General features: G+C 39.6%; 4 protein-coding genes across 9 annotated transcripts in view; 3 read left to right on the top strand and 1 right to left on the bottom strand.

The window, feature by feature from the left end:
• Positions 1-5,834, top strand: part of LOC104806594 (HEAT repeat-containing protein 6) — a 7,838-nt gene extending 2,004 nt beyond the window's left edge. For all 5 annotated transcript variants that reach the window (XM_010531571.1, XM_010531573.1, XM_010531572.2 and 2 more), the window contains 20 exons: positions 55-134; positions 218-269; positions 404-557; positions 687-774; positions 957-1,059; positions 1,185-1,275; positions 1,401-1,498; positions 1,833-2,012; positions 2,229-2,474; positions 2,842-2,937; positions 3,028-3,122; positions 3,205-3,268; positions 3,368-3,446; positions 3,520-3,593; positions 4,015-4,182; positions 4,281-4,354; positions 4,471-4,577; positions 5,064-5,182; positions 5,299-5,376; positions 5,463-5,834. In XM_010531571.1, coding sequence (XP_010529873.1) covers positions 55-134; positions 218-269; positions 404-557; positions 687-774; positions 957-1,059; positions 1,185-1,275; positions 1,401-1,498; positions 1,833-2,012; positions 2,229-2,474; positions 2,842-2,937; positions 3,028-3,122; positions 3,205-3,268; positions 3,368-3,446; positions 3,520-3,593; positions 4,015-4,182; positions 4,281-4,354; positions 4,471-4,577; positions 5,064-5,182; positions 5,299-5,376; positions 5,463-5,651 — 2,235 coding nt within the window. In that variant the 3' untranslated portion in view covers positions 5,652-5,834. The remainder of the gene's footprint in view (positions 1-54; positions 135-217; positions 270-403; positions 558-686; positions 775-956; positions 1,060-1,184; positions 1,276-1,400; positions 1,499-1,832; positions 2,013-2,228; positions 2,475-2,841; positions 2,938-3,027; positions 3,123-3,204; positions 3,269-3,367; positions 3,447-3,519; positions 3,594-4,014; positions 4,183-4,280; positions 4,355-4,470; positions 4,578-5,063; positions 5,183-5,298; positions 5,377-5,462) is intronic.
• A 730-nt stretch (positions 5,835-6,564) lies between these two features.
• LOC104806593 (transcription termination factor MTERF6, chloroplastic/mitochondrial-like) lies at positions 6,565-7,886 on the bottom strand. The gene has a single exon (XM_010531570.2). The coding sequence runs from the start codon at positions 7,764-7,766 to the stop codon at positions 6,774-6,776; it is 993 nt and encodes a 330-aa protein (XP_010529872.1). The 5' UTR covers positions 7,767-7,886; the 3' UTR covers positions 6,565-6,773.
• Positions 7,887-8,743: 857 nt separating this feature from the next.
• LOC104807015 (UDP-glucuronic acid decarboxylase 1) lies at positions 8,744-11,804 on the top strand. The gene is made up of 8 exons (XM_010532125.1): positions 8,744-8,778; positions 8,873-9,443; positions 9,683-9,830; positions 9,911-9,990; positions 10,362-10,445; positions 10,538-10,612; positions 10,720-10,812; positions 11,273-11,804. The coding sequence occupies exons 1-8, from the start codon at positions 8,744-8,746 to the stop codon at positions 11,477-11,479; spliced, it is 1,293 nt and encodes a 430-aa protein (XP_010530427.1). The 3' UTR covers positions 11,480-11,804.
• A 780-nt stretch (positions 11,805-12,584) lies between these two features.
• The window catches only part of LOC104806592 (protein SODIUM POTASSIUM ROOT DEFECTIVE 2-like), a 2,066-nt gene continuing 1,791 nt past the window's right edge, over positions 12,585-12,859 (top strand). Inside the window, exon 1 of one of the 2 annotated variants that reach the window (XM_010531568.2) lies at positions 12,585-12,855. In XM_010531568.2, the coding sequence (XP_010529870.1) occupies positions 12,713-12,855 (143 nt within the window). In that variant the 5' untranslated portion in view covers positions 12,585-12,712. The remainder of the gene's footprint in view (positions 12,856-12,859) is intronic. The other variant, XM_010531569.2, reaches the window with a different exon arrangement.

Raw genomic sequence — 12,859 nt, 5'->3', positions numbered from 1 at the left:
CCTGCTGACTTTTAGTGACATAATTCTTATTTGACTGTTTGCCCTCTTGTTTAGAATCTTTGTCGTGCTGATCCAAAGTCATTTACCACCCAATGGATGTCTCTTTTGCCGACCAGTGATGTACTCAAGCCAAGGTGGTAAATTGAACTGTAGCAATTTCTGTCAATTTGTCGTGATAATTCTCCCGTCCTTAACTTGTTTAAAACAACGGTGGCAGAAAGTTTGAAGCTACTCTGATGACATGCTTACTTTTTGATCCTCATTTGAAGGTGACTGTTCTTGTCCATCTATGATTTGCTATTTATATTTCTGTAGTTAGGCAAATATATGTGGGGACTATGTGCTTCTTTTGCTCAACTTCATGACTGATGAATCCTGGTAATGGCTTTTGTGTTGTGTCTAGGTAAGGATAGCATCTGCCTCAGCTATTGCCGCAATGATGGATGGCCCTTCATCTATTTTCCTTCAAGTGGCAGAGTACAAGGAATCAATGAAATATGGATCTTTTATGCCCCTCTCAAATTCTCTTGGTTTAATACTAATGCAACTCCATACAGGTGCTTAGTATACATGTCTCTTCCTTTTGCCACTTGGTTTTGATATTAGTTATTGTTTCCCCCATGTAGTTCTCATGATATTTTGCTATCATTCTGACTTGCGGTTTTATACGCTCTTTATGGTTGTAGGTATTCTACATTTGATCCATTGTGATAATCATGGTAGATTGCTGACATCCTTGTTCAAGATTCTTTTGCTTTTGATATCAAACACACCGTACGTATATTTCGTCTATAATTTGTGTGGTTGCTTTATAAAGTCATTCCTTTTCTTAGTGTTAATGGTCTTGATTTGGATTCTATGGTGTTATCAATGATTAAATATCTTCAATACTCTTGATGTGTTTGGACCCTCTTATGAGATATTTATATCCTTTTAATGTTAATCATTATTGCCAGTTACTCAAGAATGCCGGGAGACTTGTTGCTAAAAGTTATAATATCTCTGCATGCAAGGATTAAAGAAGGTTTTCCTTTAAAAAATGATCAAACTGGTCTGCTGGTTAGTGCTTCCCTTTCGTTAAGTTGCTTTGTCTGTCTGCCTGTTGCCTCAGTTCTGTTTCATGGAACCGGAGGAGATTAGATTCCGTGAATGTCCAGCCTGAAATATGATCTGAATTTTTCTAGGTTTCTGCAATAAGCTGCCTGACAGCTGCTTTCTCCACCTCCCCTCCTCAAACGAAAGTACGTGATATGCTTTTGGATGAGATATCAGCAGGTTGGCCTTCTTTGTTAAAGTTTCAAGTACCCGATATTGCATTTTAAAGGCTGTTATAATCATAATTTGTCCTGTCTATCTTCTTATTATATTTGACATACCATTCTTTCCTAAACTCTATTCAGGATTGGTCGAGGTCGAAGGGAAGTCTGGAGTTCTGTTCACTTTATTTCAGTTTGCCAAGCAATTTTCTAATACACCAACTTGTGTTGAGGCGCTTCAGGTATGATAATTTTTCCGTCTCGGGAGTTTTTTCGCAAATAAAAGGATACAGGCCTCAGGGTAAACCCAAAGTGATATTTGGAGTTGTCTCAGACTGGGATTGAAAAACAAAACAGAGCATTTTTCTGTGTTATACTAGATAATATTTTACTGTGACAGTGTGACTTGGAATCTGGTTACAAAAGACTGTTCTTGACCATATTTTTTTTAAATTTAGAAACTTTAGGCTATGCCGGACTGATGATTGAATACAATTATTTGGAGGGCTTTTTATTTGTTGAGAGCTACTGTCTTGCATATTCCATGCTCTCATCCAAATAAACGGTGTCTTTCAGGTCCTCCGAGCTATCGCACACAATTACCCAACCTTAGTTTCAGCATGCTGGGAATGTGTCTCGGCCCTTGTGTATAAACTGTTGGACTCTGCTATTATGGAAGTTTCTCCAGCTCAGAAGGCTCCTGTTAGGGATTCTGTTAGACAAATTGGAGATAAAGTCATTGCAATGGCTATTAAGGCACGATTGTCCAAGAGCTCTATTCTATTTTACATTGACATTTATCTTCACATTTTCATCAGTTGTGCTGTGTTTGCCATAGGCTTTGATTGCTGATGGGTAGTTAGTTCAGATATGCTTCTGATTAGTCTAACTTTAGAAAGAAACTGACAATGCAGTTTCATAATGTCTTTTGGTCTAAGTAAACGGTAATAACTTACACAGGAATGGATGCAGGTATTGGACGAATGTCTTCGAGCAATATCTGGATTTAAGGGCACAGAGGATCTCTTGGAGGATAGACTATCGGATACACCATTTACATCTGACTGCATAAGGTCAAAAAAAGTCTCATCAGCACCATCTTATGGATTCGTGAATCCTGAATATGCTCAAGAGTCAAATTTTCAGGCAGGATCTGACCACTGGTCTGAGGCAATTTCGAAGCATATACCTCTGGTGCTTCACCATGATTCTGCAATGGTTAGTTAAGACTCTTGGCAAGTTTTCATCTTTACTTGATTCTCATATTTGATCCTGCATATTCTTTGCGTGCTTGAAAAATTGATTTTTACACCAATACTCTGTTGGTGTTTAACTATACTGTGATGGAAATTATTATACGTAACAATATCTATTTTGGGAACAAACATGTTAAATGACCCCCCCATGACTTAGTTGAAATTCCTGGTTATATTATGTTTACAGCTTTTCTTATAATTGGTATTGCTTTCACCATAATTTAACATACAATCAATTCTAGGAAGCAATCGTCTAGTTATTATATGCATGATATATGTGATTAAACTTGGGATTAAGGCGATGTTGGTGTTCTTCTTATACTTGGAAGGTGAGAGGAGCTTCAGTTACTTGCTTTGCTGGGATCACTTCCTCAGTTTTTGTCTCTCTCAAAACACATGAAAAAGACTTCATCACTTCATCTATCGTAAGTATTGGGAATCGTATCATGATTCTGGTTTCAGTATCTGAGTTTTAATTTCATAATATGTGAAATAACCTCTTTTAATCTTCGTAGATAACCGCTGCTTTGCATGACAAGGCACCTTCAGTGAGATCAGCAGCTTGTCGAGCAATTGGCGTAATTTCATGTTTCCAGGAAGCTTCCGGAAGGTGACTGAATCATGTATTGCATGCCCTAACCAGTCCTATAAAGAATCTTGGCAAAAAAGTTAATGAAATCTTAATCATTCAGTGCAGAGTTCCATGAAAACTTTATCTTAGCTGTTGAAGCAAACACTCGTGATCCCTTGATCTCGGTATATCCCTTACTGACTACTTTCAGTTGCTTCTCGTCTCGAATAATGGCACTTTAATTTCGATTTTCTAACTATTGTGTACTCTTTTTCTCAATTCAGGTTCGTATAACATCATCCTGGGCATTGGCAAATATATGTGATTCTCTTCGTTACTGTGTCAGTGATGAATCCTTTCAAGGTATTGACGTTAACCTTGTAATCTTGGCTTTCAAATGTAACTACTAAATCTATTTTTTTTTTCCTGTTAATAGGGTCAAATAAAAGTATACAATACCTTGACATGCTAATAGAATGTGCTTTGCGCCTTACAGAAGACGGGGACAAGGTAATGTATCAACATTGGCACCTTGTTAATCTCGGATAAACTGATTACTCTTATTTAGTGATTCTTTTTATCCAATTATTGGTATTAATCCGTAATATATGATATATATTTTGAAAAATCGTTATGAAACTCAGGTTCAGATATGTGGTACCCAAAATTTATCTTGGGTTCCCGATCAAAATGGATCCAAGGTCGGGTAATATCTCATGAGACCCGAGACTTCCGGTTCAAATTCGGGTAATCCAAAAATCTTGGGTACCCGACTTGTGCCTTCCCCTAGTCAGATGCACAAATGTTCCATAGGCTCACAGAAAGTAGTGTGATTGTTTGTTGATCTTCTTCTTCATGGTAACTTTGTAGCAGTTCTAGTGCCTCAGTTACGTGTACACATTCACACTCTTCATCGTTTTCGTGTTCTCAGGTGAAAGCAAATGCAGTTCGGGCCCTCGGGAGTCTGTCGAGATATGTTAAATTTGCGCGTGTAAAATCGGTGGACCCAGAAGCATCAAATGCATGCGCAAGGGATTCGAGTTGGCTGGAGAGAACTGTGCAAGCGTTTCTTTCTTGTGTAACAACTGGGAATGTTAAGGTATACCTCTGAAATAACTACAACTAAAACCAGAAAGTGTTTTGTTTACTACAACCTTTTCTAGTGTATTTATACTGTTGTGTTGGATCTTTTTACAGGTTCAGTGGAATGTCTGCCATGCTTTAAGCAATCTATTCTCCAATAAGACGATAGAACTTCAAGAAATGGATTGGTAAATGTTCCTTCTTTTTGGCTCTGTATATACTCAAAGAAGTTTCTTGTCTAAGAGGTCATTGAAGTTTCTGAAGGCTTTTTTTCTTTCTTTTTTTTTTCTTTTCTTTTTTGAAGGTCTCCCACTGTGTTTAGTATTTTGCTACTTCTGCTCCGTGATGCATCGAACTTTAAGATAAGAATACAAGCTGCTGCTGCACTTGCCGTTCCGGCTGCCCCACTTGGTGAGTTTGATTCTCTCCGCACACACACTTGTTTTGGTTTTGGGTACCCGAATATGAGGTCCAAATACGAAATTTCGATTTTGTTTTTCAAAATATGTACCATATACTAAGGACTAGCTCAGATCAGATACCAGAGATTTTTGAATTACCCGAACCCAAAAGTTAAAGAGAATTCTGTTCAGAACCCTAGGTTTGTGTGTTATCTATTTAAAATCTAGGGGCAAAAAGGTAATTGTACTATATCCAGTGTATCTGCTGGTAATACTCCTCGACCCAATTACCTGAAGCTAATTTTCGGGTTCTCTTCATGACCAACCCTGTTCTCATCTCATATAATTGTTGGTACTGAAATGCGGGCACTTCTTGAAATCCCAGTCAAGATTATGATGCTCTGTCAACATTTTTTCTACAGAGGCCATCCTTGATTTTCATGGTGTTAAAGGGTTTTTTTTGGGAGTTGTGTTAACTGTAATGTGATTATTGTAGATTATGGATGGTCCTTCGTAGATGTTGTCAAAGGTGTAGAGCATGCTCTTGAGTCGTTGAGTTCAGACAAAGATTCAAGATTGGAAAATCTCAAGTACAAGACAGCCCTTGAGAAACAGGTAAGACTCTCTCTATGAATAGAAAAGTAAGATTTAATAATGGGCTAAATCTTTTGGGTTAGTCACTGATGAATGATTACATTATAATAATGTTGCTGATCCTTTGTTAAAAAAAGTTAACATCAACCATGTTGCATCTCCTGAGTCTGCTTCCAAGCTGTCATTCCCAAGCTCTGATAGATTTCCTTGTAAAGGTAAATTCAGCAATTTGGCATTTGTTGTATTGAAAGGCTCACTGGATGAACTCTTTGAAACCTTCTCTGTCCGTTTCCCCCCGCAGAGAGCCGGGTTTCTCGAGGAGTGGTTGAGGAAGTTATCTGTGTCGGTAGACGAGACGGAAAACCCAAGCGGATCGAGGAGCGATTCGGGTGGGAGGCAAAAGAAAGAGTTGATCTCAAGAGCCATAGAAGCACTGGCCACAAGCTTGGGTCCTGAAATGGCTCCGAAATTGCAGAAGTTGAGGTTTTGAAAGGTATGGATGATGATGATGTTGATGACAAGGTTCAAAAATCATGAAAGATTACAAGTCTCTCCCTTTATACTTAAAAAAGATTGTATATTATTTGTAAATTTTTTTGGAAAACTTTTTTACGCCCTATATTAGTACTCTTGGATTTATTCTTTGAATAAAATCATGGATGGGTATGTCAAAGACAAGAATCCGGGCCTAATAAGAGGCAGGCGAGGGGGTTTGAGGATGAAGATCTCTGACTGTTTCTGTCTCTCTAGTATGGGACATATACATACATATGTATATATATACACACCAGAGCAAGTCTCTCTCTTTGCACCATCCTGTATCAGCCCCATCTTGGCTCAATGGTAATAGAGACAGGGAGGGTAACCTGAAGCTAGCCGTGTATGGAAACACCTATTTAATGACCGAACTGCACAAATTTTTTTATAACCGAATAAGTATCGAATATTGAAACGTCCATCCCTAGTTTAAACGATGAAAACAAAAATAGGGTCCAGCCCGGGAAAAAAAGAGAGCAGCATAAGCTGTACCCACAAATCTTCCTTTATAGACGGTGTCAAATACTACCAGTATCTATCCTCCTCTATCGCGTAAAAGAAAGCATGATCTCGGGCTGTATGAGATAGTTCTAAACCCTAAACCTTACAACCCTACACTCTTAAACCCTAAACCTTACAACCCTACACTCTTCGGGTCTCTTAACACAATGACACTACTACCTACCTGAAGCCATATGATCAAACACCTTTTCATTGTGCGAGAAGAATCAACAAAGCATCTAACAGCAGCGTTATTGACATTTTCAAAGCATACAACTGAAGCTTTAATTAGGAAAGAAGCATTCCCATTCCCATTTTCTGGTATATGGATGGCAAAAGTTTGCAACTTTGGCAAACCCCACAGCTGAAAGAACCTCCCCGGCGAATGAATTTGACAAGAGAATCAATAACAGGAAGGAGATTCCAAGGAGATGGAGAGATTTACTAATGTCATTCATCACCAATGCCTTTTTTTTTTTCTCTAAACCAACTTAATGAAGATTACACACACAGAGCTGCCGAAGAAAATCCTTGCAGAGGCAAAAATCATATAACAAAGCTAGAAAGGATTTTACTAAGCAACTCCTTCCGAAAAGCCAAACCTTTGACGAAACTTGTTCGTGTTACAGTCCAGCATCTCGCTTAGGCTGCAAGTAATGTTCTTCTGTTTGAGCAACTTATACCGTGATTCCACCCTCTTCTTCAATCCATGCCTGAAGTATTCAGGATAATCAACCACTTCTTCCATCCCTCTCCCCATCTTCTCCACCAGGAATCTGATCCTTGGCTCTAACGAATTCTTGATGCTTTTGATCAGAATCGGAGGATAACCAGTCACCATTGTTACAATGTCTGCATCCCCAAATCCACATCTCTTGAGATATTCGAAGTTTGGTCTGAGAATCTTGTCAGAATCTCTGCAAACGACTTCTGGGAAGTTCATCACCACTGTCTGGATACCTTCCTCCCTCAGACCGACCACAGAACGCAAGAAATCAATGGTGGGTCTCAGCCTTTTCTCAACACTATAACCCATGAAAAAGGGGTTCTTCATCAGAACCTTCCCGACCATCCCACCATCTCTGGAAAGACCAAGGCTCGAGAGAAAGCTCACGATGTCTGAAAGCTTGGTGTCGATGCTGTAACTGATGAGTCTAGGGTTCAAAAGTAGCATCTTCCCGAGCTGCTTCTCGGGCACTCCCAAGGCTTGGAAGAAGGCAAGAAGCGGGCAGAGTCTCTCCTCGACGCCATGGGAGAGGACATTAGGGAACTTGGTGATTGCAGAAGCAACGTCGCGAGGGTTCGAGCCGAGAGTGGAGAGGCACTGAACCCTTTCATGGAGGCGGAAAGTGAGGATTTTAGGGCAACGAGAGACGATATGAGGGAGTTTTCGCTCGTGAATGCCGATGCTTTTCAAGTAGGACCAGTTCTCAGAGGCTAAGTCGGTGGGGGAATTCTGCAATTGCTTGCATTTCTTCACCATTTTTTGGATGCTCTGATCGTCGAAGCCTTTGTCCCTGAAGAACCACATGATGCCGCTGCTGCTGCCGCCATTCTCACCACTCATCGCAACTCTAATGGATGAATCTGAACTGAGAATCCACCAAAATTGTTCGTCGTTTCAGAAGAATTTGGTGATGGGATGATAAACTTGAGGGGAGGAGACGATATCTCCGACAAGACGAAGTGAAGATATAAAAAAAAAAAGAAAAAGGATAGGGATAAAAAAAAATAGGGGGGTGAACATTTGGTTCGGTTTATACATAACCGAACCGATCCATACCAAATTATATCTATTTGAATTCGATACAAAACCAAAATGGTTATAATTTTTGTAAAAATCGAATTCAAAACCAATATAAAAATAATTGAATTTTTTCAAAATGAATGTAATATAAAACAATGAATGTAATATAAAACTCAAATCAATATAAATCAATTTGGTTGATAACTAAATACAGGAATCCATCTAAACCAAATAACATATAATCAGATTCAAACTAAATAATGGTTATGATTTTTGTTTATAATCGAAAAATTTAACCGAATAAAGAAATAAAAAATATCTTCGATAAATAAATATTATTATCAGAAATAAAATTATTGCAGTTTTTACTCGGATAACCCAAATAAGTCCGTAACAAAACACAAAAACGAAAAAGCAAAATCCGAATATTAACCAAACCAAATCTAAACCGAAAATCGAAATTCTCACCCAACCCGACCATGATCGAATTTTTTTTTTTAAAAAAAAAACAGAGAAGGAAGGATGCATTTTGCGGCATTAAGGCTTCACCGCCTAACGACCTTTAAGCAGCTTTTCTTCTTCTTTTGTTTTTGTCGAAGACGAACGCATATTTCTTCTTCTTCGTATTGAGCTGTGATCTGTACGGATCCTGTCTTCTCCGGCGCGACTGAGTCACCCGTTTTCAGGCGAAGTTCTCCGACGGAGAAGATGAAGCAGCTTCACAATTTTGGAATTGCAGGTTGTGAAGGAAGTGATAGATCCGAGCGCAACGATAGAATTCAAACCCAACACAGCGGATGATCCTCACAAGAGGAAACCTGATATCGGAAAAGCAAAGGAGCTGCTGAATTGGGAGCCGAAGATCTCTCTTCGAGACGGTCTGCCTCTCATGGTTAACGATTTCCGCAACCGAATCTTGAACGAAGACGAAGTCCGACGAGCCAATCCAGTCCTTACTCTCCCAAAGCGCTCAAACATCCCAGATCTCTTCCCAGATCCATCAACTACATCTTCCGCGAACAGCGCCTTCTCTTCATCCTCGTCGGGATCTTGATCGGATCCACCTTCTTCATCCTCCAACCTTCTCTCTCCCGTTTAGGCACCGCCGAGTCGAACTCCCTCATCCCCAGATCCATCTCCAACGTCGTTGTCGACTCCTCTCCTTACAGAACGGGTTTCATGCCCGGTGGAGGTAAGACGGGTCGGGTTCCTGTCGGAATCGGACGGCGGAGGCTGAGGATCGTGGTCACCGGTGGAGCTGGCTTCGTCGGGAGCCATCTCGTTGACAAGCTTATCGCGAGAGGTGATGAAGTGATCGTGATTGATAACTTCTTCACGGGAAGGAAGGAGAATTTGGTTCATTTGTTCTCGAACCCTAGGTTCGAGCTTATCCGTCACGATGTCGTCGAGCCCATCCTTCTGGAGGTGGATCAGATCTACCACTTAGCTTGCCCAGCCTCTCCTGTTCATTACAAATACAATCCAGTGAAGACTATTATATCCTTTTTTTCGATCAATTACATTGCCTGCATCGTTTGTGCTACATTTCCGTTTCTGATTCGGGTTTGAAACTCATGGACCATTACCGAATCTAGCTTAGTAATGGGTTGTCCTCAAGATTTTGTTTGAATCTCATACATTTGATTGTCCAATTTCCTGATGAAATGCTTGCACTTGGATGATGGGCTCTTCGTGGAGATCTGAGTACTTTTTGGGATCCTTAATAATGGATTTACAAGACAAATGTGATGGGCACTCTTAATATGTTGGGTCTTGCAAAGAGAGTAGGTGCCAGATTTCTGCTCACCAGCACGAGTGAAGTTTATGGCGATCCACTTGAGCATCCCCAGAAGGAAACTTATTGGGGAAATGTGAATCCCATTGGTGAGTTTGAGGAAGCAAGAGCCATTTGTGTTCCTGATTTCACGAGACATTGTTATCTAAATTGCTGAGATCTTCTGTAGGCGAGAGGAGTTGCTACGATGAAGGAAAGCGCACTGCTGAAACTCTAACAATGGATTATCACCGAGGTGCAGACGTTGAGGTAAAATACTCTTATGCCATTGCTCTCTCGGTTCCCAAGATTCTTGCTTGAGACAAATTCTCAGATTTTACACAGCATTTGTTATCTGTTATTCGAGTTGATACCCCGTTAAATGCCAATATTGAGTAGCTATAGCTTATTAAGATTTGATAGTGGAGTTAGCTTTCCGGGCTTTCTTCTTCTTGTCGAGTGGGGAATGTTAGGATGTCGGCAGACAATATAGTTGCATCCACCGATGATAATGTGAAACCCTCTTTCCAGGCTTTCTTCTTCTTGTCGAGTGGAAAATGTTAAAGAGTGTTGGCAAACAATATAGTTGCATCCACTAATGATAATGTGAGAGGTCCCTCTTAACAAATTCGGGTTTTCAGGTCAGAATTGCTCGCATCTTCAACACATATGGACCAAGGATGTGCCTCGATGATGGGCGTGTTGTTAGTAACTTTGTTGCTCAGGTTGTTTATCATGATCAAACAATCCTTTTTGCCTATGAAGCTTCATAAATGAACAGTTTTAATGGAACTATGTATACTCTTCCTCTCTGCAGGCCATCCGAAAACAACCAATGACTGTTTATGGTGACGGCAAGCAAACAAGAAGCTTCCAATATGTTTCTGACTTGGTAGAATTAGCTCTGAAAGTTGCTCTCTCATCAATTTATATTACTGTTTTTGGTTGCTTTGATGTGGTTAGATCTCATTCCTAAACCCCCTTTGGAATATGATATAGGTGGAGGGACTTGTGGCGCTAATGGAAGGCGAGCACATTGGACCTTTCAATCTCGGTAACCCTGGAGAGTTCACAATGCTCGAGCTTGCAGAGGTTTGATTCACTCTTCGCCTGCTTCTTGTTATTTTCCCGCAAAGGAAGAGAAAAAAATGTCCAGACATAAATGTTACTAAAAGAGCTCTAACCCTAAACAGAACTCCAAACCCATCAGTGAATTCAGACAGATGAAACTTACAAGTTCCAATATACCTTAAATACCAATTTGGTAGTGGGTTAAAGACATTAACCCTTCATATGACAATGCCTGCTCATATCCATTGGTGGTATAGAATGCAAATTGTGACAAAGTTTGCAACTTTTTTTGTTTTCCTTCTTCTTTCCGCGGTATTTGCAACACAGTTTTTAGCATTCCTTCACGGGTTCTTTCCACCCGTCGACGAGGCAGAGAGCTTGAACTAACTTAACACTCAGACAAAAGTTGAAAGCTTTTGTAAAAACCCATCTCTGCATAATTTCCTAAGGACTAAAGAAGATGTGGGTTTTGGAATTGCAGGTTGTGAAGGAAGTGATAGATCCGAGCGCAACGATAGAATTCAAACCCAACACAGCGGATGATCCTCACAAGAGGAAACCTGATATCGGAAAAGCAAAGGAGCTGCTGAATTGGGAGCCGAAGATCTCTCTTCGAGACGGTCTGCCTCTCATGGTTAACGATTTCCGCAACCGAATCTTGAACGAAGACGAAGGAAAAGGTCTTTAAGGCAGGACACAACACTACAGGACATGGCAGGCCATGAAAGAGGATACCAGACCATATTACAGTTTACTTCCTATATATATATATATATGTATATAGTCTCCTCCTCAAGAGCTCTGCTTCTTTTGTTTGTTATTTTTGGTACTCTCTCTCCCTCATGGCTTTTTGTTTCTGCGTTTTTTTTTTAATTTTCCCTTGTTTTTTTGGCGTTTTTGTTCGGTAGCTAGCTTCAAGTTCACGTTTGTATTAATTGGGCTTTGATTTTTTTTTCAAAATGGGCTTTTTATTGGGCCGTAGATTTGAATAAGAGGTTTTCAAATTTTTCATTGATTGGTTATATTTTTATTGCGCGTGAAGGATTCAACGTTTGTTGTATTCGCGTGTTTATTACACACACACACATGTATGTATGTATGTATGTATGTATGTATGTATGTATGTATGTATGTATGTATGTATGTATGTATGTATGTATGTATGTATGTATGTATGTATGTATGTATGTATGTATGTATGTATGTATGTATGTATGTATCTGCGTGTAGGTAGATGTGGTCGTGGTGGTAATTGTGGATAGAGTAGAGAAATTGATGGTTAAGATGTTTATTCACGTCTTTGGATTAATTTAGGATAAGTATTAGTTTTTTTTAATTAAATTATTGTAAATATTGCTCGTGTAATTATGCAGATAAATAACAAAACAGAGAGCAAAATAAGTAAATAAAATACGGCACGAGCTCTGTCCAGCTCTAACCGAATTTACATGTTTTGACCGTTGGTGTCTGTGTGGTCCGACCATATAAATAAACAACAAACCCTCGTGAAGGTGGCAACCTCCACGCCCAACATCTTCATCAGAGAGCATGCAATTAATTAAACCCATAAAAAAAAATTAACAATTACATGCAATATTTATATATATATATATATATATATATATGTGTGTGTGTGAGAGAGAGATGAAAATGTACATAAATAATTACAATGACATCTCAACAACTGTTGTATATATGGACAAAGAGCTCATTCAAACGAGCGTTACACTCAATTCTCTCTCTATTTTTACACACATATATGTGTGTGTGATGCGTATATGTATACGTATACATGTACGTGTACGAGGGTGCGTATATATATGTATATACAAGCTTAGACTAAAAGTCATTGCCATTGATCAGATTTCACAAAGTTTTTCATTTTTTTTTGTTCCTCACTGTAAAACCCATTTAAAAAAAAATGAAAAGCCATATGTTCTGTGCATCGCAGGCATCGACTGATATATGTTTGAGCATGGATCAGATTCACAAACCCACATCCGCCTCTGCCAGCGCCGGCGCCTCAGTCTCCGGCGAAGAAAGCGGCGGCGGCGGCGGCGGCGGGGGG

The sequence above is a fragment of the Tarenaya hassleriana genome, unplaced genomic scaffold (assembly GCF_000463585.1).
Source record: "Tarenaya hassleriana unplaced genomic scaffold, ASM46358v1 Cleome12, whole genome shotgun sequence".
NCBI lineage: Eukaryota > Viridiplantae > Streptophyta > Magnoliopsida > Brassicales > Cleomaceae > Tarenaya > Tarenaya hassleriana.
This window is presented reverse-complemented; position numbering and strand designations above follow the sequence as displayed.